The 24194-nt window shown below is 45.4% G+C and overlaps 1 protein-coding gene across 2 annotated transcripts in view; it reads left to right on the top strand.

Moving 5' to 3' along the window:
• The window catches only part of LOC144667593 (protein kinase C alpha type), a 299492-nt gene that overhangs the window by 172328 nt on the left and 102970 nt on the right, over positions 1-24194 (top strand). For both annotated transcript variants that reach the window (XM_078529023.1, XM_078529022.1), the window contains exons 4-5: positions 9348-9459; positions 14052-14183. In XM_078529023.1, the coding sequence (XP_078385149.1) occupies positions 9348-9459; positions 14052-14183 (244 nt within the window). The remainder of the gene's footprint in view (positions 1-9347; positions 9460-14051; positions 14184-24194) is intronic.

Raw genomic sequence — 24194 nt, 5'->3', positions numbered from 1 at the left:
GACTGGAGGAAGTTGGAGTGGGAGGGGAGGGACTAGAGGAAGTCAGGGGGCACTGGAGGAAGTGGGGCGAGAGATTCGAGGAAGTCGGGGGGAGTGGAGGAAGTCGAGGAAAAGGAGTTAGGCTGGGAGTGAGAGGATGGGGGGCAGAGTTTGGGGGAGGTCGGGGGAGGGGATCTCCAGTGGGAGGAGGTTGGCTGTAAGGGGACAGAAAAGAGAGCTGACTGGGAGAGGGCATCAGTGTTGGGCAGGGTGGTGGGTGGGTTGAGGGGGGATCTAATCGTGATATAGAAAACAGTAAAAGAATTTTATAGATTAGATTCACCAAAACAGTTTCTTCCAGAGAGGAATCTAGAACAACTGAAAACAACCTTAAAATTAGAGCCAAATCATTTAAGAGGGAATGTCACAGTCGATGGTAAATGCTGAGTTGTTCAAATCCCAGAGGGGAAACTTGAAACAGCTGTCACAGTGAGTTGTTCAAATCCCAGAGGGGAAACTTGAAACAGCTGTCACAACTAATTTTCAATTTGTATTCATTTCAAGATGCGTGCCTTGAATTCAGTAGTAATAAGACCACCAAGTCTTATAGGTTTTTATAAAACTAAATTAAACATTTATTAATAAGAGAAATGATTTTAAATATATACATAGGTCTACAAATTGCTAATATGATAAATTCTAAATCCTCTAATCTTTCTAACTCCCAGTTACACTTTCGCTAAGGCAACGGTAAGATGCAAAGATTTTAAAAGACCCAGGCAAAGAAACATGATACCCAGAATAAGTTGAATTCAAAGCGAGTTTTCTTCACTTCAGCAGCTTGAGGCATAGATGCTGAAGGCTTTTTCACACTTGTAAGATCTTAAAAACGCCTACCCTTACACATAGCCTTTGCTCCTTTATACATATTTTCCCCATTGAATGCAAATCCGCTGTTTCACTACGTCTTTGGACTTTATCTTCCTGATAAGAAAAACCTCTCATAGCACTAAGTTTTACCAGTAATCTTTGGGAAAAATAAACACACTGTTTCTAAACTTCACCTGGCTCGGGGACACATTTCACTCCCTCCTTTGAAAACAATCTAGTTTGCTTTGTTTCAAAATGCAAATGTTCCCTTGACACCTATGTTTCTAAACTTCCCCATTTTTACCTAATTAACATTTCAAACCTGACCTCTCTTCTTAGATCAAAGCACCCAGACTAATTCAATTAAGTCTCTCTCTCACACACACACACACACACACACATATATATATATATGTATATAGACACATAGACACGTCCCACTATTACTGTATTTTGCAATAAATTCCAATAATATTATGAGAATTATTATATCTTCCTGACAAGTCAGGGAGCACTTTTCACATAAACAGGAATGGAAACCTGTCCAGCCCGGCTGGGTCAATTTTCAAGACTGAATCAGCCAGGTTTTAAATCTCCTGTTCCTATGTTTGTGTGATTACAATTACGGCTGAATGAGAGAGGATTCTTTTTTCTTCTGCTGACAGTAGTTTTAATGGTTAAAGTAGGGTCTCCATGATTAAATATCTCTGTCAGTTTCCATCTTGCCAATGCCTCACCCACCTCCCCAATCCAATAAGACAGACATGAAGTTCTACAGTCACCACTGTGCTCCTGTTGGCAATTTCACAGTATAGCATTGTGTAATTGTGTGTGTATGTATGCACATGGGGCTTGTGTGTGCATGTGTGTATAATTCCCTGTGCCCTAAACCTTTTTGCCTCTTCACTTCTTTACCTTTCCTCCTTTCTGACACTCACTAAAGCATTCCACTTTGACCACGTTTTTGGTCACCTGCTCTAATGTCTTCTCCTTTGTGTTAGTGTCAGTGTTTAATCTGATAACTCACCTGTGAAGCACCTTGGGAAGTTTTACTATGTTCAAAACGCTATATAAATGCATGCTATTGTTGTTGGCTGTCCTTTTCGGTCGGGGGGTGAGGGAGTTCCTGCACCCAGCCTTGCCCCTGTCGCCCAGCCCTGGGAATCCCCCTATCCTCTGACAACCATCTCAGAATGATGTCATTAAATCCCTCTTCATTGCTGGATCCTCAAGGAGAAAGTGTGAGATGTTACCATGGTAACATGTTTCATTTAGCTTACAGTAGCAGTCAATCTGATGGATAGGGTTAATGGAGGCTAGTGTGTATGAGGCAGTATCTCAGTGCACTGACTGTTCACAGAATCACACGGTGCAGAAGAGGCCCTTCAGCCCATCGACTCTGCACCGACACGTGAGAAACACCTGACCAACCTACCTAATCCCATTTACCAGCACTTGGCCCATATCCTTGAATGTTATGATGTGCCAAGTGCTCATCCAGGTACTTTTTAAAGGATGTGAGGCAACCCGCCTCCACCGCCCTCCCAGGCAGTGCATTCCAGACTGTCACCACTCTCTGGGTAAAAAAATTTTTCCTCACATCCCCCTTAAACCTCCTGCCCCTCACCTTGAACTTGTGTCCCCTCATGACTGACCCTTCAACTAAGGGGAACAGCTGCTCCCTATCCACCCTATCCATGCCCCTCATAATCTTGTACATCTCGATCAGGTCGCCCCTCAGTCTTCTCTGCTCCAACGAAAACAACCCAAGTCTATCCAACCTCTCTTTATAACTTAAATGTTTCATCCCAGGCAACATCCTGGTGAATCTCCTCTGCACCCCCTCCAGTACAATCACATCCTTCCTATAATGTGGTGACCAGAACTGCACACAGTACTCCAGCTGCGGCCTCACTAAGGTTCTATACAACTCCAACATGACCTCCCTACTTTTGTAATCTATGCCTCGATTGATAAAGGCAGGTGTCCCATATGCCTTTTTCACCACCCCACTAACATGCCCCTCCGCCTTCAGAGATCTATGGACACACACGCCAAGGCCCCTTTGTTCCTCAGAACTTCCTGGTGTCATGCCGTTCATTGAATACTTCCTTGTCAAATTACTCCTAAGCGCATCACCTCACACTTTTCAGGGTTAAATTCCATCTGCCACTTATCTGCCCATTTGACCATCCCGTCTATATCTTCCTGTAGCCCAAGACACTCAACCTCACTGTTAACCACCCGGCCAATCTTTGTGTCATCTGCAAACTTACATACCCACATAGTCATCTATGTCGTTTATATAAATGTCGAATAATAGGGGACCCAGCACAGATCCCTGTGGTGCGCCACTGAACTCTGGCTTCCAGTCACTAAAGCATCCTTCTGTCATCACCCTCTATCTCCTACAACTAAGCCAATTTTGAATCCACCTTATCAAATTACCCTGTATCCCATGTACATTTGCCTTCTTTATAAGTCTCCCATGTGGGACCTTGTCAAAGGCTTTGCTGAAATCCATATAAACTACATCAACTGCACTACCCTCATCTACATACCTGGTCACCTCCTCAAAAAATTCAATCAAATTTGTTAGGCATGACCTCCCTCTGACAAAGCCATGCTGACTATCCCTGATCAAATCTTGCCTCTCCAAGTGGAGATAGATACACTCCTTCAGAATTTTCTCCAATAGTTTCCCTACCACTCACGTGAGACTCACTGGTCTGTAGTTCCCTGGCTTATCTCTACAACCCTTCTTAAATAGCGGAACCACATTAGCTGTTCTGCAGTCCTCTGGCACCTCCCCCGTGGCCAGAGAGGAATTAAAAATTTGGGTCAGAGCCCCTGCGATCTCCTCCCTTGCCTCCCTCAACAGTCTGGGACAAAAATCATTCAGACCTGGAGATTTGTCCACTTTTAAGCCTGCCAACACCTCCAATACCTTGTCACTCCCTATATCAGTTTGCTCAAGAACCTCGCAGTCTCTCTCCCCGAGTTCGATACCTTCATCCTCATTCTCTTGGGTGAAGACGGATGTGAAGTATTCGTTCAACACTCTACCAATGACATCTGGCTCCACCCATAGATTGCCCCTTTGGTCCCTAATGGGCCCTGCTCTTTCCCTGGTTATCCTCTTCCCATTGATAAACATAGAATATCTTGGGATTTTCCCTATTTTTACCAGCCAGAGCTTTCTCATATCCCCTCTTTGCTCTCCTAATTGCTTTCTTCAGCTCCACCCTGCACTTTCTGTACTCCACTAATGCCTCTGCTGATTTGCTTCCCTTGTACCTGCTAAAAGCCTCTCTTTTCCTTCTCATCGTATCGTGTTGCCACGGTGAATGTCGTCAGAATGATGGAATTGTGCTAGGCTCACTCTTGGACAGTTCTACACAGCTGCTAACCGCTCATCTTGCGATAATCCCAGTTATTGGGCAGCCATTTGCTTCCTTCTTATCAGTGGCAGATACGTTTTGGTCATCTTGCCCTGCATCTGCCCTCAAACACACTTCATTCTGCTACATCCAAACCCTCCTTAAAACCTGCCTCTTACTCCTGCTCAGCCCTGAACCACCCCAACCCAAAGCATCAGACACTTTAGGACGTTTTGCAGGCTGAAAGGAGATTGTATAACCTGTGAGTTAAGCTCACTGGCCTCCACAGGCCTGAATTTAACATTGAAAATCCAGAGCATCTTAAAATTCGAGCCAAGGCCAGGCAATTACAAAGGGAAATCAGGAGGAACTCGTTCAGACAAACGGTATTGGAAATCTGGAGCTTGCCCTCCCCAAAAGAATGCGGGGGTTCAATTTAAATTTTCAAAACTGAATTTGATTGGCTTTCTCCATGTCCCTCGATATCCTTTCCCAACAAAAATCCATCATCCCTGTGCTCACTGACCTACCTTGGTTCCCGGTGAAGCAACGACTTGACTTTAATTTCAAAGTCCTCCATGGCCTCGCCCCCTCCCTGTAACCTCCAGTCCCCCAGCCCCTGTGAGATCTCTGCGCTCCTCTAATTCTGCCCCCTTGACCATCCCCAATTTTAATCGCTCCACCGTTGGTGGCCTTACATTCAGTTGCCTCGGCCCCAAGCTCTGGAATTCTCTCCCTGCACCTCACCGCCTCGCTTTCCGCCTTTCAGACAATTCCTAGAATCTAGCTGTCCGATGAAGAGTCGCACGGACTCAAAACGTTAACTCTGTTTCTCTCTCCACAGACGCTGCCAGACCTGCTGAGCCATTTCCAGCATTTTCTGTTTTTATTTCAGATTTCCAGCATCCGCAGTATTTTGCTTTTCTCTTAAAATCCACCCTTTTGACCAAGCTTTTGCTCATCTGACCTCATCTCCTTGTGAAGCTCGGTGACATGATTTGTTTTATGACGCCCCTGTGAAGCGTCTTGGGACATTTCATTATGTTAAAGGTGTTCTATAAATATAAGTTATTGTTGTAAAGGCGGGGAAGTATAGTTTTAGGTACGTTTCGGCCACTGTGTCATTGGTGCTGCGGGTTCAAAGGGCTGAAAGGCCTCCCCCTGTTCCTATACTTGTCAGAGGCACCATTAAGGTCAGCGGGTGATGGATGTTAGGAGATGCAGGCTGATCCAGTTCTGCCGTTCCTCCCCAACCGGCTGACGTTAGCGGATTCTGGGAATGGTGACTTCCTGATTCCCACGTTCTGGAGAGGAGCAGCTTCTAGATTCCTCCTGGAGCTTCCGCTTGGTGCAGAAGGGCCGAGATCAGGAGGTTGCTGGTTTGGGACCCAGCGCCCCAGCAGGAGGATAGGTTGGGGGCACTCACCTCACAGACGCTTCACATGGCGGGCTGTAACCATGCAAACTCGGGAAGGCTTACGCCTTGTCTGACTAGGCCCAAAAGGTTTTAATCATCTTAGGGTGGGGAATGAATTGACTGGACCTTGGGGGGGTTGTTAAAAGCTGCAACAGGAGTGAGCTGCTAAGCCGGTCTCTGCCGTCTGGATCATAACCTTGGTTGAGAGGCTTTCATTTTTATATATCATAAAAAGAATAATGGAATTTTAACTGCAGAGGAGAAAAAGGCTCCAGAGGAAGCATTAAAACACACTCACCTTTGTTCCAAAAATGACTGAACCTTTTGAGTTTGCTGCGTCAGGTGAAGGAGCACAAATTTAGATTGTGTTGTTTTGTTAACGTTTTCAGTGAATTTATCATCGCACCAGCACAATACTGAGGGAACTAATACAGTGACTACTAGAGTTTTTGGCATCAATAATAGGTTATTCCCATGGCAACTCGGTGACGGGGGAAAAAACACTCACACGCACAAAAAAAGTCCCAAAGTAAGGCCTAATCAACTTGAGTGAGACAGCTGTGTTAATGGAATATGTGACATGTTTAGTGCTGTATAAATCAGACTTTGCTTGTGTGAGTTTCATGGTAATTGATGAAGTTGAGAAATATCCTTAGAATACACCTCGAGATTACACCAACCTTCTTAAAGGGGCTGCGCACCATCGACACCTATGATTTTATTTGTTTCAGTTTTCCCTTGAGGCCTTGACCCTAGCTGGGATACAGTTTCAAAGAGGCAGTCACTCCACTCCACTCCACCCTCTTCACATGTTACACAACATACTAAGTGCAAAACTACAAGCAACTCCCTTCCTAACAGCACTGTGGGTGTACCTACACCATATGGACTGCAGCGGTGCAAGAAGGCAACTTACCACCACCTTCTCGAGGGCAATTAGGGATGGGCAACAAATGCTGGTCTAGCCAGTAATGCCCACACCCTGTGAAAGATTGAAAAGATCAACACAACAAGCACAAAACTACAGTCAGAGTGTATCCCGTTCCTGAGCAATTGGGAATAATATCTTGACCAGCTCTCTAATAAATATCAAGACTGGACCCTGCGGGGAAAGTGGAATCTGAATTCCTGCACTCTCTGATACGCAGCCTCGGGCATCTTTTAAGATCTTATGAACCCTTAAAACTTGTTTGTTCCAGGAGACACCAGCCTAGTTTCCATAGCTCCTGTAGCTCTTGCTATGCTTGTTCTTCCAATCCACACTGATGGGCAGTGTAATAATTCGCCCTGCTTCTGATCGAGAATCCTGCCTCCATCCCTCTGCTGTTCAGCAGCTACATCACAAACCCTGCACTCAGTTTCAGTCATGGCTTCATTCATGCTCATGGGTAGCTTTAATGGAATAAATAATTGCCTTTGGAATAATGCTGAGTGTGAATCCCAGAGGCTACCATTTAGATTGGTGCTGTGGAGATTCCTACAGGGTGTACAGTTTTTGTGTAACGCACTAACCATTTCACTTGGTCCTTTCCCAGCCAACTGTTGGCGTGGATTTGTGTCATGAGCTGTTGGACTTTGCACTCACCTCCCATCATTATGCACGCGCTGTACTGTTCTAGTTCAGCTGCCCTGCCCTCCCAACACCCCTGCCCCTGGGTGTTAGGAACTTGCATTTACATAGCGCTTTGTACAGCCTCAAAACGTCCCAAAGGACTTTACAATCAATGAAGTACTCATGAAAATGTGGTCACTGTTGTAATTTAGGAACCAATTTGTGCACACACTGTAATCTCCCAGAACCAATTAAACAGCTTCAAAGGTGTTAGTTAAGGATTAGAACAGCACTACTGATCATCTTCTAATAGTGTTGCGGGATCTTTTACATCAAAGTGAGAGTGCATCAAGGGAGCATCTAAAGATTTAACATCTCATCGGGAAGATGCCTTCTGGCAGTGGAGCGCACTCTCTGCACTGGCAGTGTTGTGATCATGTCCCTGGAATGGGACTTGGACACACACAGCATTCTGTCGCAGAGGTGACAGTCTCTTTGGAAGGTGCAGATCGCGGAGACTGACCCCAAGTGACCTCACTGCAATCAGCACCCCTATTGCGTGAATTTGACTTGTTTAGTCTGGTGAGCTGTCGAAGTCAGATTCTAAATCTAAATCCAACTCTTCTCATTTGAAAAGTTTCTTGCTGTATAATCATGTAGATGAGATGAGGGTTTGACGGAGCCTGGGACAGATGGGAATCTATTATTCAGGTCTCTGTTTATTCCAAAGTGCAGCATTTAGTTGTTGCAGAATTTCCTATTATCTTGTCAGCAGTATCATTTATGTTAAAGGTGTGTATGTGTTTGTTTCTGAAATGAGGGCTGAAAATTGGAACTAAAACACAAATTGCTATAAATGCACAACGGGTCAGTCTTCAGGAGAAACATGGGTGGCTTGTGAGAATCAGTCTTTCTCTTCCAGATCTGGATTTACCAGATCTGGCTTGACCATAGACAACCTGGAATGACTAAACCCAGAGTGACCACTCCCAACCCAGACAGATCAAACCTGGAATAACCATTCCCAGCCCAGGCTGATCAAACCTGGAGTGACCATTCCCGGCCCAAACTGAGCAAACCTGAAATGACCACTCCCAGCCCAGACTGACCAAATGTGGAGTGACCACTCCTGACCCAGACTGACTGAACCCCGAGTAACCACTCCCAACCCAGTCAGACCATGCCCAGAGTGACCACTTCTGACCCAGACTGACTGAACCAGGAGTGACCACTCCTCACCCAGGCTGACCGACTATCCCGACCCAGACTGACCAAACCCAGAGCAACCATTCCTGACCCAGGCTGACCAAACCTGGAGTGACCACTCTCGACTGAGGCTGACCGAACCCAGAGCGACAACTCCTGACCCAGGCTGACTGAACCAGGAGTGACCACTCCCGACCCAGACTGAGTAGTTCCAGATTGACCAGATTCTGATCAAGTTGATCAGGACTGACCAGCTTCAGGTCACCAACTCTGGACTGACTGGATCTCAATTGAATAGATCCAGATTTACCAGCTCTGAACTGACTGGATCCCAATTGAGTAGATCCAGGTTAACTAGCTCTGCACTGACTGGATCCCCATTGAATAGATCCAGGTTAACTAGCTCTGGACTGGATCCTGTCCATTTTTGTATCTAATTCTGTTTCAGAAGTGATCTTTTTTTAATCTGATTTATGTTTGAGTCAAATTAAGTTTGCTGCCCCGTGTGCCCCCCTGTCGTGGTTAACACCAGCCCTGTGAGATCACCTCGAGGTTTTCTGAATTCTGGTTAACATGCTAGATTCACTTTGCATGTTCTGCCAAACAATGCAATTTTGATGATGAATGGATCAGGTCACTTGGAGATCAATTGCAAAGTCCTGAATTGGAGCTAGAGTTGTTGGAAAAGATGATAAGAGGGCAGGGTTACTGTATGGCCCTGCTCCCCTCACTGTAACATGGAGTTTGTGCCATCAGATCAAGTGAAGGGACTTCAGCCTCTTTTTGTCCTGACTACCTGTCTTATGTGAATTCATGGAGGAGGAGGAGTGAGGGTCACCTTGCGGGAATTATGAATGTGATAAGGATCTTTGCGAAAACTGAAGATCATTTTTTTTAAAACTGAAGAACTAAACCTGCCTTTTTCTCCTGCTTTTATTTTTAGGACCCAAGGAGCAAACATAAATTTAAAATCCACACTTATGGCAGCCCAACCTTCTGTGATCACTGTGGCTCACTGCTGTATGGCCTCATTCACCAAGGGATGAAATGTGACAGTGAGTTTCCTCTTAGTATTTCCGTAAGTCCTTGAAAAGAAAGCAGAGACGTGTAGAGTTTGTTTAATGGATAAATTGCAATAAACAGAACACTTGTATATAGAACTTTATCATGAAAATATAATAATTTTCATAATATTATTGTGATTTATTGTAAAGGTAGGTTAATAGTGGGGTTTGGATTAGTTACTCTGTGTGGAAGTGTGTATGCGGGAGATTTAATTGAATTGGAGACAACGGGTCTGGAGCTTTTGAGTTATCAAAAGGGAATCTAGGTTTGAAATGCTAAATACATAAACATGGCTGAAGTTTTAGAATGTGAGTTGTGAGGAACATTTGCATTTTTAGATAAATTAGGTTAGTTTGAATTTCAAAGAGATGGTAAGATGTTACACCTAGCCATAGGAAGCTAAGCCAAACAGTGTGTTTATTTTTCCCAAAGGTTACTGATAATATGAGTACTATAAAAGATTTATATCATGAGAAAAGTAAAGTTGTAAAGACATATTAGAACAATGGAATTTACATTAAAAATGGAGAAAGACTGAAGAAAGCTGCAGCACAGAAGGATTTGGGGGTCCTCGTGCATGAATCCCAAAAAGATAGCATACAAGTTCAGCATGGAATAGGTAAGGCAAATGGAATGTTGGCCTTTATTTCAAAAGGGAATGGAGTATAAAAATAGGGATGTTTGGATTTCCAGCATCCGCAGTTTTTTGCTTTTATAAAAATAGGGAAGTCTTGCTAAAACTATACAAGACACTAGTTAGACCACACCTACAATACTGTGAACAGTTTTGATCCTCGTATCTAAGGAAAGATGTACTGGCATTGGAGGCAGTCCAGAGCAGGTTCACTAGGTTGATCCTGGGTTTGGTGGGATTTTCTTATGAGGAGAGGTTGAGTAGGTTGGGCCTGTACTCATTGGAATTTAGAAGAATGAGAGGTGACCTTATTGAAACATATAAGATTCTTAGGGGGCTTGACAGGGCAGATGCTGAGAGGATGTTTCCCCTTGTGGGAGAGTCTAGGACCAGAGGGCATAATCTCAGAGTAAGGGGTGGCCCATTTAAAACAGAGATGAGGAGGAATTTCTTCTCTCAGAGGGTAGTGAATCTGTGGAATTCTTTACTGCAGAGGGCTGTAGAGGCTGGGTCGTTAAGTATATTCAAGGCTGAGATAGACAGATTTTTAATCAGTAAGGGAATCAAGGATTATGGGGAAAAGGCAGGGAAGTGGAGTTGAGGATTATCAGATCAGCCATGACCTCATTGAACAGCGGAGCAGACTTGATGGGCTGAATGGCCCATTTCTGCTTATATGTCTTATGGTCTAAACATGTATAAAGGAGATGAGGTTATGTGTAAGGGAGAAGGCATTCTAAGATCTAACACAAATGTGAAAAGCCTTCAGCCTCTGTGCATCAAGCTGTTGTCTACAAGAATTGAAGCTAAGAAAACTCACTGCAGATGTCACTGTCCAGGGTATTGTATGCTTTGCCTGGGTCCGTTTAATTCTGTTTATTTTACTGTTGCCTTAACGGAGGTATAACTGGGAGCCAGATTAATTAGGAAATTAAGGAGTTATTATAGTAGTAAGTTGTAAACCTATGTATGTGCTTAAAATCTTTTTTATTAATAAATGTTTAATTTAGTTTTGTAAAAAACCTCTAAGTCTTGGCGGAGTTATTACTACTGAATTCAAGGCATGCATCTCAAAATAAAATACAAACTGCAAAACAGTTATGGCAGCTTTTTCAAGTTTCTCTCTCTGATTTGAGCAGCTTGGCATTTTACACCCGCTGTGCCATAACAACTTAAACAGACCATTCAACCAACTGGTCCATGTCAGTGTTTATGTTCCACATGAACCTCCTCCCACCCCTCTATCTAACCCCATCAAACACTTCATGGTTGAGCATCTGCCAAGCAATTCAGTTAATCCCGCTCTTTGGATGACCCCCCCCCCATCCATCAAAGATCTGGGAAAGTCAGTCCCTCACTCCAGCATTTACAGCTCAAATTCAATTCCAAACAAGCCAAGTTTGGAAGGACAGAATGTGCTGCTGTGCTGGTAGGTGTATATAATCATTCAAATCACAGCACACTAACTTTATGCATCATCATGACAGTTTACTAAAAATGAATACATTAGTTAACTAATGTTGGACATGATAGAAAGTGTTTTAAGATAAATAGTACTGCCATCTTCATGATTCAGATATGCAGCTAGGTCAGCATGTTTTATCACTCACTATCTGTGAGCTCTTACCAGTTACTAACTGTCTTTGTGAAGAACAGAAACCACACACTCATTCACACTATCTCTCACACTCTCTCTCTCACTCTTTCACACTCACTCTCACTCTGTTTCACACTTTCTCTCTCACTCACTCTCTTACTCTTTCACACTCACTCGCTTACTCACTCACCTCTCTCACTCTCTCTCTCTCTCGCTCACACTCTCTCATTCACGCATTCTCTCTCGCTCACACTCTCGCTCGCTCGCACTCTCCCTCTCTCACTCACTCGCTCTCCCTCGCTCGCTCGCTGTCCCTCTCTCGCTCGCTCACTCTCCCTCTCTCTCTCTCGCTCACACTCCCTCTCTCTCGCTCACACTCCCCCTCTCTCGCTCACACTCCCTCTCTCGCTCACACTCCCTCTCTCGCTCACACTCCCTCTCTCTCTCTCGCTCACACTTCTTCTCTCTCTCTCGCTCACACTCCCTCTCTCTCTCTCTCGCTCACACTCTCACACACACACATAATCTCTCTCTCTAACTCTCACTCTCTCTCTCACACACATTACTCCATTCATCTGCATATTGGCAAAAACATGAAGCTAAATGTCTAGATATCAAAATGTACATTAAGACCATCCATAAGACCTACCAGTTTTACTAAGCTCTGGATCATTTTCCCTATTATCTGCTTATGTGGTTTTAGTGTTATATTTTGTTTTATGATGCTGCTGTGAAGCCCCTTGAAACATTTTGTCACATTAGAGAAGTTGTTGTTTAATTGAGCCGCACCTCACTCAGTGCAGACCAGAATTTAGATGAAAACCATCGAGTTACAAATGGGAGGGCCCAGACTGACACACACATTAGCAAAATGTCATGACCGAATTAGCATTAATGTGATGTTGGGGGCGGCGGGAGGGGGGTGGGAGGAGAGGGGTTGGTTGGAAATGCACCAAAGCTTTTTGTGTATAAACAGAGCCAGGTTTCTAATAACCTGGCCCTCAAATCCCTTTCACTTACCAGTTGCTTTGATATGATTCCTTAATGTAAAATCTCAGTAAATTAGACACAATGTTTGCCTGAACTTTTGCAGGAATGCCGTTTGAGGCTCACATTATGTCAAGTTATTAAAAATGTACATATATCATGTATTTCTATATCCAGGATAAACAGCCCATTACTGCAGCCTCAGAGACAGCAGCAAGGAGATTCAAACCATCAGTTACAAGACTTGAAAGCCACTGCATGGTTGACGTTTCTCTCCCTTTGTTAGTTTCACTCAATCTGACAGAAGGTGTAGACTTACAAATCCATTTGGAGTAGGATTCATTCCAGATGTTTCTCCCACCCTCTTCCTGAGAGACTGGGTCATGCTGGTGCTCAGCTCCATTTCCCCAGTTGTCCGTCACCTTCTCCATTACCACCTCCATGTGACCATTCTCCACGGGAGTGATTGTCCACAGCTTCTTTACCCACGAAGAATATCACAGCGTGATTCTCATTCTCATTTGATGTCCACACGCGCACCTATAAGCAGGAGTTGTTGACTTGTGATCAGCAGCTGTAACCTTGACTGATTTCTCCCCTCCCCTAACCAGTGCTCCCTAGCCCACGAAGCATTAGGATCAATTTGAGCAACTGAGTGTCAGCCCTGAGCAAGAAGGTTGTGGGTTCAAGTCCCACTCCAGAGACACGAGCACAAAAATCTGGGCCGACACTCCGGTGGAGTACTGTGGGAACGCTGCGCTGTCGGAGGTGCTGTCTTTCAGGTGAATCATTAAACGGAGGCCATGCCTTCCCTCTCAGTGGGATGTAAAAGATCCCATTTCATTATTTCAAGGAAGAGCAGGGAAGTTATCCCTGGTTTCCTGGTCAACATTTATCCATCAGTCAGTCAGTCTCACAGGAATCAGATTATCTGGTTATTATATTGCTGTTTGTGGGAGTTTGCTGTGAGCAAATTAACTACTACGTTTCCTACAACAGTTACTACACTTCAAAAGTACTTCATTAGCTGTAAAGCTCTTTAGGGAGTCCCAGGTACATGAAAGACGTTATATAAATGCAAGTCTTTCTATTTTTCGAGATCAGCGAACTTGGCCTAATACGGGGATGGGAATTGGAACTATCCTGGTGTCCCAGGCTCAGTTCCACTGTCGCAATGTAATTACTCATGTTCAATTTAATTGAAAACCTAATTTCTGTTCCCCTCCTCCCATTTGCCTTTCTGTTTCTTCCCCCTTTCCCTTCCCACAAACACGGAAGATTGTTTTTCTGAAAACCCCTTGAATATCTCAGTGCTGTGAATGTTGAGAGTTTCTGAAATGTGTGTGTAACTTTCTGCTCCACAGCCTGTGACCTGAATGTGCACAAGAAATGTGTGGTAAACGTGCCCAGCATGTGTGGGACAGACCACACGGAGAGGAGGGGCCGAATATTCCTGAAAGTGGAGGTTGACAATGACCACTTGCTCCATGTTACAGGTAAGTTCCTTACTGTATCTGTATGGAAAGCAACAAAGGTACACAGAGAGTCTGAGATTAGCTGGATTGATGCACAGAACTACCTCTGAATTGAAACAATGCTTTTCTGTTCCCTAGCCAAGGGAAGATGATGCAACACGGCACACGTAAACTCAAAACAGACTAGGGCCTGAGCGTCAGACATTCCTAGTGTTCACTACTCAGTGTTCCCCAGACCCCAAGTTTCATGAAATTTCTGTGTACATTATCACCTAGGATTTATAGCACATAAAAAGGCTATTCAGCCCATCTGGTGGATGCTGGAGCGTGTGCTCCCCACAAGCCGTCTTCATCTCACCCTGTCAGCATATCCTCTGTTCCTTTCTTCCTCATGTATTTATCTAGTTTCCCGGAAGGTACCTCTAATGTATAGGTTTGCCTTACGCCACATGAGACATAGTAAACCATGTGCCTTTTTTTCATTACATGAAATATGCCATCATGCTACCATGTTGAGGCAATCCTTACACTGTCAAAGCTACAAACCTCAACTGACATTGAGTTAGCTTTCCAAAAAACCATTGAGGAAATTGAACAGAGACTTTCAAATGGGAGTTGTGGCTTTTGTCCTCTCCTTAGTTTGTTCTTTTATCAAATAAAAGCACTGGATTTACTCAGTTCAGACAAACTCCCCATCAACTATGACATAAAATATAGATTTTCAAAAATTTCTCTGCTGGGCAGATGTAAAATCTATTGCGGCTTGATTGTAACATTTTTTTTCTTGGATTTTTAACGTGGTGACTGCTGACTCATAGCAAGGTTTGTGTTCAAAAGGGTCTTTATTCAGATGGGATTTGGGTGTCCTTGTACATGAAACGTAAAATATTAGCATGCAGGTATAGCAAGTAATTAGGAAGGCAAATGGATTGTTGGTCTTTATTGTAAGGGGGATGGAGTATAAAAGTAGGGAAGTCTTGCTACAACTATACAGGGCTTTGGTGAGACCACACTTAAGAGTACTGTGTACAGTTTTGGTCTCCTAACACAAAGAAGGGCATACGTCCATTGGAGGCAGTTATTCCTGGGATGAAAGGGGTTGTCTTGTGAGAAAAGGTTAAGCAGGTTGGGCCTATACTCACTGGAGTTTAGAAGAATGAGAGGTGATTGTATCGAGCATGTAAGATTCCAAAAGAGCTTGACAGGTTAGATGCTGAGAAGATGTTTCCTCTCATGGAGGAATCTAGAAAGAGGGGGCACAGTTTTAGAATCATAAGTCGCCCAATTAAGACAGATGAGGAGGAATTTCTTCTCTGAGGGCTGTGAATCTTAAGAACTCTCTTCCATAGCAAGCAGTGAAAGCTGGGTCATTGACTATGTTCAAGGCTGAGTTAGACAGACTTTTGAACTATAGGGGAGTCAAGGGTCATGGGTAACAGGCAGGAAAGTGGAGTTGAGGCCAAGATCAGATGAGCCAGTGGTGGAGCAGGCTGGGAATGGCCTATACCTGCTCCCATTTCCTACGTTCAGATTTGCTTCTGACAGATGTGATTTCATCATAGGTGAATCTCATTCAATACGCAGTGTGCTTGACAGCTGAGTGTGTACCTATCGACCGCATTGCCACTTTATCACACCTTCAGAGCACATGGAGATATTATTTGTAATTTTAAAAACAAAGATAATGCTGGAAAAGCACTCAGCAGGTCACGCAGCCCCTGTATAGAGAGAGAAACATAGTTAATGTTTTAGGTCAATGATCTTTCATCGAATCAAAGAGCACAGAGGAGGCCATTCCGTCCTTCATGCCTGTGCTGGCTCTTCTAGGCCCATTCCCCTTTCCCCATAGCCACTCAATGTTTCCCCTTTAAGAATTTATCCAATTTACTTTGAGAGATATTATCTAATCTGCATCCGCTGCCCTTTCAGGCAATGCATTCAGATCATAACATCACATTGCTTAATAAAAAAAATTCTCCCCCCCCTTGCCTCATCTCTTTCATCAGAACAGAGTTATTTTTGTAGCTATTAGATGGATGATATGACTTTTAATATTGAAAGGATTGGTCTGTTGGGACCAGATGGAGTTGAATGAGCCTGAGTGTAAGGAGTACCGCTTACTGATGGTGATGTGAAGCAAAGTTCACACAGCTTAACTAAATATACAAACAGAAGTTGACTCCACTGTGTGACCTCCCCAGGATCCTGCTCTACGTCTCGTTCAGTAGATTGTATAGAGAGTCATATATCCGAGTTTACCAATGACATAAAAGTTGGTGGTATAGCAGGTAGCGTATACAGAAGCATAAATTTACAAGAGACATCAATAGATTAGGTGAGTGAACGAAATTGTTGCAGCTAGATTTCAATACAGTTAAGTGTAAGGTCATCGATTTTGGACCAAACAAGATAGACCTGAGTAATTATATAAATGATGAAAAGCTAGAAACATTTGAAGGTCCAAAGAAGTTTAGAGATCTATGTACGCAGATTATAACATTTTAGAAATCAGGTACAAACATAAATAAAAAGGCTAATCACCTTTATAACTAGTAGGAGAGAATATAAAGGGTAGCACAGCTATACAAGCAGTGGCTGCACATTTGGACAGTTCAGGACAACATATCTTAGGAAATATTGGCCTTATTCTGCTAATAGGGCTCCAAGAGTTAGATTATTAGGAGATTGCATAAAACAGGCCTCCATTCCCTGGAATTTAGATGGTTAAGGGGAGGTTTAATAGCGGTTTATTGGATTTTGAAAACAATTGATACCGTAGAGAGAAACGTTTTCTACTAATAGGAGAGTTTAGGACAAGGGGCATGAGCTTAAGTCAGAGCCAGGGCTTTGAGAGGTGGAGCATTTTGAGAGGGCTGGCGCTTTGGATGAGGCATTGAGCCAGGCCGGTGATTCCGATGGAACGTTCTTGCCTTGACTAACAGCCCCCAGCATCAAAATTAACTGGTCATCAACATCATTGTTATATGTAGAATCTTGTTGTGCGCAGAATGGCTGCTGCATTTGCTTATATAAGCAGGAGTTGATGGATTTCAAACATATGTGGCACGCTGTGGGATCTTATATGATGCGACATGAATGTAAATCTGCCCTGTTTTCCTCCTCTTGACCTTCACTTAGTATTTGTGAAGAGGTTAATGAAGTGGCTCACTTAAAAAGCAGCACCAAGAGATATTCCAATAAATAGAGCAGTGTGTGATGTGAACACTGTACTGAACCCAAAAGCTGCTGTCTTCCTCCTACATCTCACTACGTTTGCCGAAGGTGCTGACTCAGGAATGGTTGTCCAGCCACTACCTGTTCCCCTGACATCTCACATCTGAGCCTCTGAGCCTAGCCGACCAGTGGTAGCAGGATATCGAATCTCAGGTTGGAGGGATGATGTTGTTATGGAACTGGCTACTCGATCCTGTATGCGTGACCTCCACCCACATCCACATTCAGACACTGGATGGACACTCAGACACAAGGGCCGGGGACCTCAGTTGGATTTCGGTCAGTACTCTATGTACCCCCCACCCCGCAACTAACCGGATTGTCCCACTCCACAGAGGGCACGATTCTGGCAGCTTTACCAACACTTCTGATGTTTTGCCACACTGTACAGAAGGGATGAGCAGATTTCTTGGAGAAAGCAGCTGTTCATGGATCTGAGCTGAGTATGACCCAGGGTAAGGGGATTAGGGGTGGTGGGGTGTCTCTCTGGCTGCCTGGAGAAAATTACTCCCTGCCTAGACGGTCCTTGGAGAGAAAGAAAGAATTGCATTTATATAGCCACAAAGTCCTTTACAGCCGGTGAAATACTTTTGAAGTGTAGTCACCTGTTGGAATGTAGAAAATGCAGCAGCACAGCAAGATCCCACAAACAGAAATGTGACAATGACCAGATAATCTGTTTGAACGACGTTGGATGGAGGATAACTATTGGCCAGGACACGGGGAAAGAACTCCCCTGCTCTTCTTTGAAATAGCGCCATGGGATCTTTCATACCCACCTGAAGGGGCAGCTGGTTTAACATCTCATTCAAATGGTGACATCTCCAACAGCGCAGCCTCCCCTCAGTACTGCACTGGGAGTGTCAGCTTAGCTTAGACGATGCTCATAGAGCCCACTAGGTTTGTTTAGTACCTTCAGCGATGAGTGGGAAGAGGTAATATGATGATTTGAATTGTGAGCTTACTTTAGATTAATTGGGTATTACGGATATTATGATTGGTTATATTAATGTTGTTTCCTCAATGTGAAGGGCACTTGTACAGTTACCTTTCTGTTAGAGCAGATGTTACCCCAGACGTTGCCACAATAATTGGATAAATGGAAGGAGAGTTCAATAGAGGGAAGGATGGAGAGAGGGAGGGAGGATTGATGTCAGTGCTAAAGGACGTAACTGAATTATCAATGACTGTTGAGGATGAGTTCTGCAAGATTTTAATTGTGCCTAATTTAATGTTTAGAACCTTAGGCGTGAAATTAATCACTGTGAAATTAACACCTCGGTGCAGTTTCAATGCTGAGCGTGTGTTGCAGATCTGATGAGCTGAAGGGAAGTCCGTACAAATAGAAAGCACCAGTAATGATATGGGATTGAATATATAAATAGATTAGAAACGTCACCATTGGCTTCGTCCCTCTGCCATGCCGATGGATTGTTCTATTTTAAGTTGCTAAATGAAATATCATGTCTTTTGTCTATTTCTATAGCTTCTGGTGACGAGGGTTTATTCTCTCTCCTCTCCTGCAGATTCCAGTTGCTATCAGTCACCCCCGGTAGCTAACCCAAGGGACCATTTTTAAAAATTATCTTTGTGAACCTGGTCTTTTAGTGTCAACAGGTTATTCCTTCACAGAGAGTCACATCCACCCTGACCCTGTCTTCATCCAGCAGCTGAGTAACCTTTTCTGCCCCTCGTCATTCAGAAACACTGAAGCCTCCACATCTTGTCCCCCCCCAGTGTTCCCGACCCCCACTGAAATTGGCAAACCCCAAGTTGGGAGCCCTCGTGGTTTGTAAGCTTCAGTGCCCACGTCAGGCAATGTAATGGACTGTGACCCCTCAGTGAGGCGGAAATTGAAAAAGGTTTTAACGGATCAGAGAATTGAAATTGAAGTTCTTAACTGGAATTAACTGTCAGCAGCTGATGCTGCTGTGGATTAAGGCGTTAAAATGCAGTGACTGAGGGGAAGTGCAGGCGACAGAGAGAGTGAAAACAGTACAGAAACAGAGGGCAGAACAGTGGAACAGAGAAGGCAGAAACTGGGTACTGAGTAGATTCTCAGTGATTCTGCAGAAAGGTGACTAAATATTGCTAGTTTGTACTGATTCCTGGTTGGATTGTCCAATAGTTGTATCTAATCTGCACCGATGTGTTGTTTTGGACTCTTGCTGTATTGTCAGGTCATTAGTAAAAGAAAAAAAGATGTGCATTTATATAGCAAGTGTTTTACAGCCAGTGAACAACTTCTGAAGTATAGTGACTGTCTTGACATAGGAAATGCGATATCCAACCTATGCACAGCAAGATCTCAAAACCAACAATGCGATGCTGTGGAGCTGAATTAGGACCAGAGGCTAAAAATACTCAGACTCTTCAACCCTGAAGAGACAAGGCAGGGTTTTGCAGGGTATTGTTGGGGGAACAGAAAAGATTCATCAAGAGCACAACTTCAAATTAATCAATGACTGCAGAAGTGTTTATAAAATGGTAAAAGACAAACTCAGGACACAAAGAGTAATCAATGCTGGGTAGGTTATTGAAGGCAAAAGGTTTGAAATCATTCAGGATGCAGTTAGATGCGTTAATAAAAGGAGCCTGTTGGAGGGATGAGCTTACTGAGCTAAATGACCTCTCAGCATCTGTTGAGCAATGTCTCATTTTAACATTCTCATCCTTGTTTTCAAATTCCCCAATGGCCTCGTCCCTCCCAGTCTCTGTAATCTTTCTACAATCCTTCAAGATATCTGCGTTCATTTAGTTTTGATCTTTGGTACATCCCCAATCTTCTTCATCTGCCTGGGCCTTAAGCTTTGTAATTCCATCCCTAAACCTCTCCCCCTCTCTCTCCTCCTTTAGACGCTCCTTAAAACCTACCTCTATGACCAAGCTTTCTAATATGTCACTAGGTGTTTGTGTCACATTTTTGATAAAGCTCCCGTGAAGTGCTTTGGGAGACCTTGCAACATCAAAGGCACCATATAAATGCAGGTTGTTATTGTTGTCGGAGATACTCAGACCAGTGGAAAGTTTTTTGATGCACTCTTAAGAGTCTGAGGAGATGATCAGGAGCGGGGCTTAATTCACACATTCTATCCAAAGAGTTCACGCAATGCGAGTGGTTCACCCTGTGATTGAGGATATTTGAGATTAAATTTGGCTTTAAAGTCTATGCCTGTTTCAGTTCCCCCCAGGAGCCACTCTTGACAGTTTATGGTAACAAAGGGCTGTTTAGTACACTAACTTTCACACAACCAAAAGCTTGCATTAGTGCGTTAAAAAATTGGCACAAGTAAAAAGCCAATCTCTCTTTTTTCAAGATCTAAATGTAGCCATAACCAATAAGGTTATAAAATAAACTTGCACTTTTAAAGGTTCTGGCTAACATCAAATTAAAATTATCCTTTCGTCCTGCAGTCTTCCCAATCACCAGTTTCGGAACTGACTTCCTCCAGTATCTCTGACTTGCAAATTCAGAATGACCTGACAGCTGTAATCTATTCTTTTGCTGATGGAGCTTAACAATACCAACATTAAGCTATTCTGATGGTTTGGTATGTAAATATTAGTCCCACTTTGGCAATGAGCCAAGGAAAGACCCAGGTTCCACGCTAGCATTCACGCTCCGACTCTGGGTGTGCCCGTGAAGCTGGACCTGATCCAACAAACCTCTGAGACAACACTCGCACTACAAAGAGTAGTTTCTGAATGAAAGTCCTGTGTTTATATAGCCCCTTCCTCAGATGTCCCGAAGTGCTTTACAGTCAAATGTAGTCACCCTTGTAGTGTAGGAAACAAGATCACCAATTTGTGCACAGCAAGCTCCCACAACAGCTTAAGGAAAATGACAAGTTTTTTTTTAGCGTTGTTAGTTACAGGATAAATATTGGCCAGGACTCCAGGAAGAAGGCCGCTCCCTTTCAAAACAGTACCATGGGATGTTCTATTCCCTGAGAGGGCAGACTGGTGTCAGTTTAAAAACCTCAACGGAAAAACGGCAGCTGAGAATATAGCACTCAATTAGTGCTGCGCTGGAGTCTACCACACCCTTAGTGCTGCCCCAGAGCGCCAACGCCCCCTCACTGCTGCGCCAGAGCGTCAACGCCCCCTCACTGCTGCCCCAGAGCGTTGGCGCCCCCTCACTGCTGCCCCAGAGCGTTGGCGCCCCCTCACTGCTGCCCCAGAGCGTCAGCGCCCCCTCACTGCTGCCCCAGAGCGTCAATGCCCCCTCTGTTGCCCCAGAGCGTCAGCGCCCCCTCACTGCTACCCCAGAGCGTCAACGCCCCCTCACTGCTGCCCCAGAGCGTCAGCGCCCCCTCACTGCTGCCCCAGAGCGCCAACGCCCCCTCACTGCTGCCCCAGAGCGTCAACACCCCCTCACTGCTGCGCCAGAGCGTCAACGCCCCCTCACTGCTGCCCCAGAGTGTCAATGCCCCCTCACTGCTGCGCCAGAGCGTCAACGCCCCCTCACTGCTGCCCCAGAGCGTTGGCGCCCCCTCACTGCTGCCCCAGAGCGTTGGCGCCCCCTCACTGCTGCCCCAGAGCGTCAGCGCCCCCTCACTGCTGCCCCAGAGCGTCAGCGCCCCCTCACTGCTGCCCCAGAGCATCAATGCCCCCTCACTGCTGCCCCAGAGCATCAATGCCCCCTCACTGCTGCCCCAGAGCGTTGGCGCCCCCTCACTGCTGCGCCAGAGCGTCAGCGCCCCCTCACTGCTGCCCCAGAGCGTCAGCGCCCCCTCACTGCTGCCCCAGAGCATCAATGCCCCCTCACTGCTGCCCCAGAGCGTCAGCGCCCCCTCACTGCTGCCCCAGAGCGTTGGCGCCCCCTCACTGCTGCCCCAGAGCGTCAGCGCCCCCTCACTGCTGCCCCAGAGCGTCAGCGCCCCCTCACTGCTGCCCCAGAGCGTCAGCGCCCTCTCACTGCTGCCCCAGAGCGTCAACACCCCCTCACTGCTGCCCCAGAGCGTTGGCGCCCCCTCACTGCTGCCCCAGAGCGTCAGCGCCCCCTCACTGCTGCCCCAGAGCGTCAATGCCCCCTCACTGCTGCCCCAGAGCGTCAACGCCCCCTCACTGCTGCCCCAGAGCGTCAACGCCCCCTCACTGCTGCGCTGGAGCTTTGCTGCCCCCTCACTGCTGCCCCAGAGCGTCAACGCCCCCTCACTGCTGCCCCAGAGCGTCAACGCCCCCTCACTGCTGTGCTGGAGCTTTGCCGCCCCCTCACTGCTGCGCTGGAGCTTTGCTGCCCCCTCACTGCTGCGCCAGAGCGTCGGCGCCCCCTCACTGCTGCCCCAGAGCAGCAACGCCCCCTCACTGCTGCCCCAGAGCATCAGCGCCCCCTCACTGCTGCCCCGGAACGTCAACGCCCCCTCACTGCTGCCCCAGAGCGTCAACGCCCCCTCACTGCTGCCCCAGAGCGTCAACGCCCCCTCACTGCTGCCCCAGAGCGTCAACGCCCCCTCACTGCTGCGCCAGAGTGTCGGTGCCCCCTCACTGGAGATGTCAGGGCCGATTGTTTTGTTAAAATTGAGATGCTGGAACATGAGAATTCAGAGTTGAACATTCAATAAGCTGATGTTAGATTTTTCAGATACGATGGTTGTGGAATGGCAAACGAACAGAGATGCGAGTGCAAGGATCATTTCGCAGACATTTAGATGCAATGATTGGAGAGTTGGTTTCTAAATGGATAATCTCAGTGACCACCTTCTAATTGCGCCTTATATTCAGGAACTATTTCCATTGCTGTAGTATTGGTGGCCATTCCTTCAGTTGGCCAGACCCAAAGCTTGGAATTCCCCCCCACCGAACCTCTACAATTCCCATTCCTTAAAACACACAACCTGACATTTCCTTCGGTAGCAGGATGTCAAATTCTGTTGGATAAATTCTCCTGTGAAACTCCTTGGGACGTTTTACTATTTTTAAAGGGTCTATGTAAATACAAGTGGATATTGCTGATAAACCTAAAGCATTAGTTGCAATGTAAACTTCAGGCTCGGTCTGGGTTTTAACTGTGTATTACGAGACTAAAGGACTGTTAACTTGTGTTAATAATAAATAGATACACTGTCAGTGCTGCTGAATCCCGCCTAATTACTGGATGAGTTCCAGAGCACTTGGCAGTTTGCCAAGAACCCTGCACCTGTCGTTTTACAGATGGAGTTGTCGACTTTCACTCGATTGACCTTGGATTGGGTCCAATACAGACTGCAGATCTCATTCAGGCCTGTGTGTGAGAACCATCGTGGCTAGTCTACACAGTCTGCATCCAGACTCGGGTTGCTAAGTGACCAGCATCATTCACGCTACATAAGTTCCAGGCAATGAACACATCCAACAAGAGAGAATCTAAACATCTCTCCTTGACATCCAGTGGCATTACTATTGCTCATCACCAATCATCAACATCCTGGGGGCTACCATTGACCAGAAATTGAACTGGACTAGCCATATAAATACTGTGGCTACAAGAGCAGGTCAGAGGCTAGGGATCCTGCAGTGAGTAACTCACCTCCTGACTTCCCGAAGCCTGTTCACGATCTATAAGGTACAGATCAGGAGTGTGATGGAATACTCCCCACTTGCCTGGATGAGTGCAGCTCCCACAACAATCAAGAAGCTCGACACCATCCAGCACAAAGCAGCTCCGCTTGATTGGCACCCCATCCACCACCTTAAACATTCACTCCCACCATCAACAACGCACAGTGGCAGCAGTGTGTGTACCATCTACAAGATGCACTGCAGCAACTCATCAAAACTCCTTTGACAGCACCTTCCAAACCCACAACCTTTACCACC

Source organism: Cetorhinus maximus, chromosome 24 (genome assembly GCF_964194155.1).
Source record: "Cetorhinus maximus chromosome 24, sCetMax3.hap1.1, whole genome shotgun sequence".
NCBI lineage: Eukaryota > Metazoa > Chordata > Chondrichthyes > Lamniformes > Cetorhinidae > Cetorhinus > Cetorhinus maximus.
Note: the sequence above shows the minus strand (reverse complement) of the source record. Positions and strands in the feature narration are given on the sequence as shown.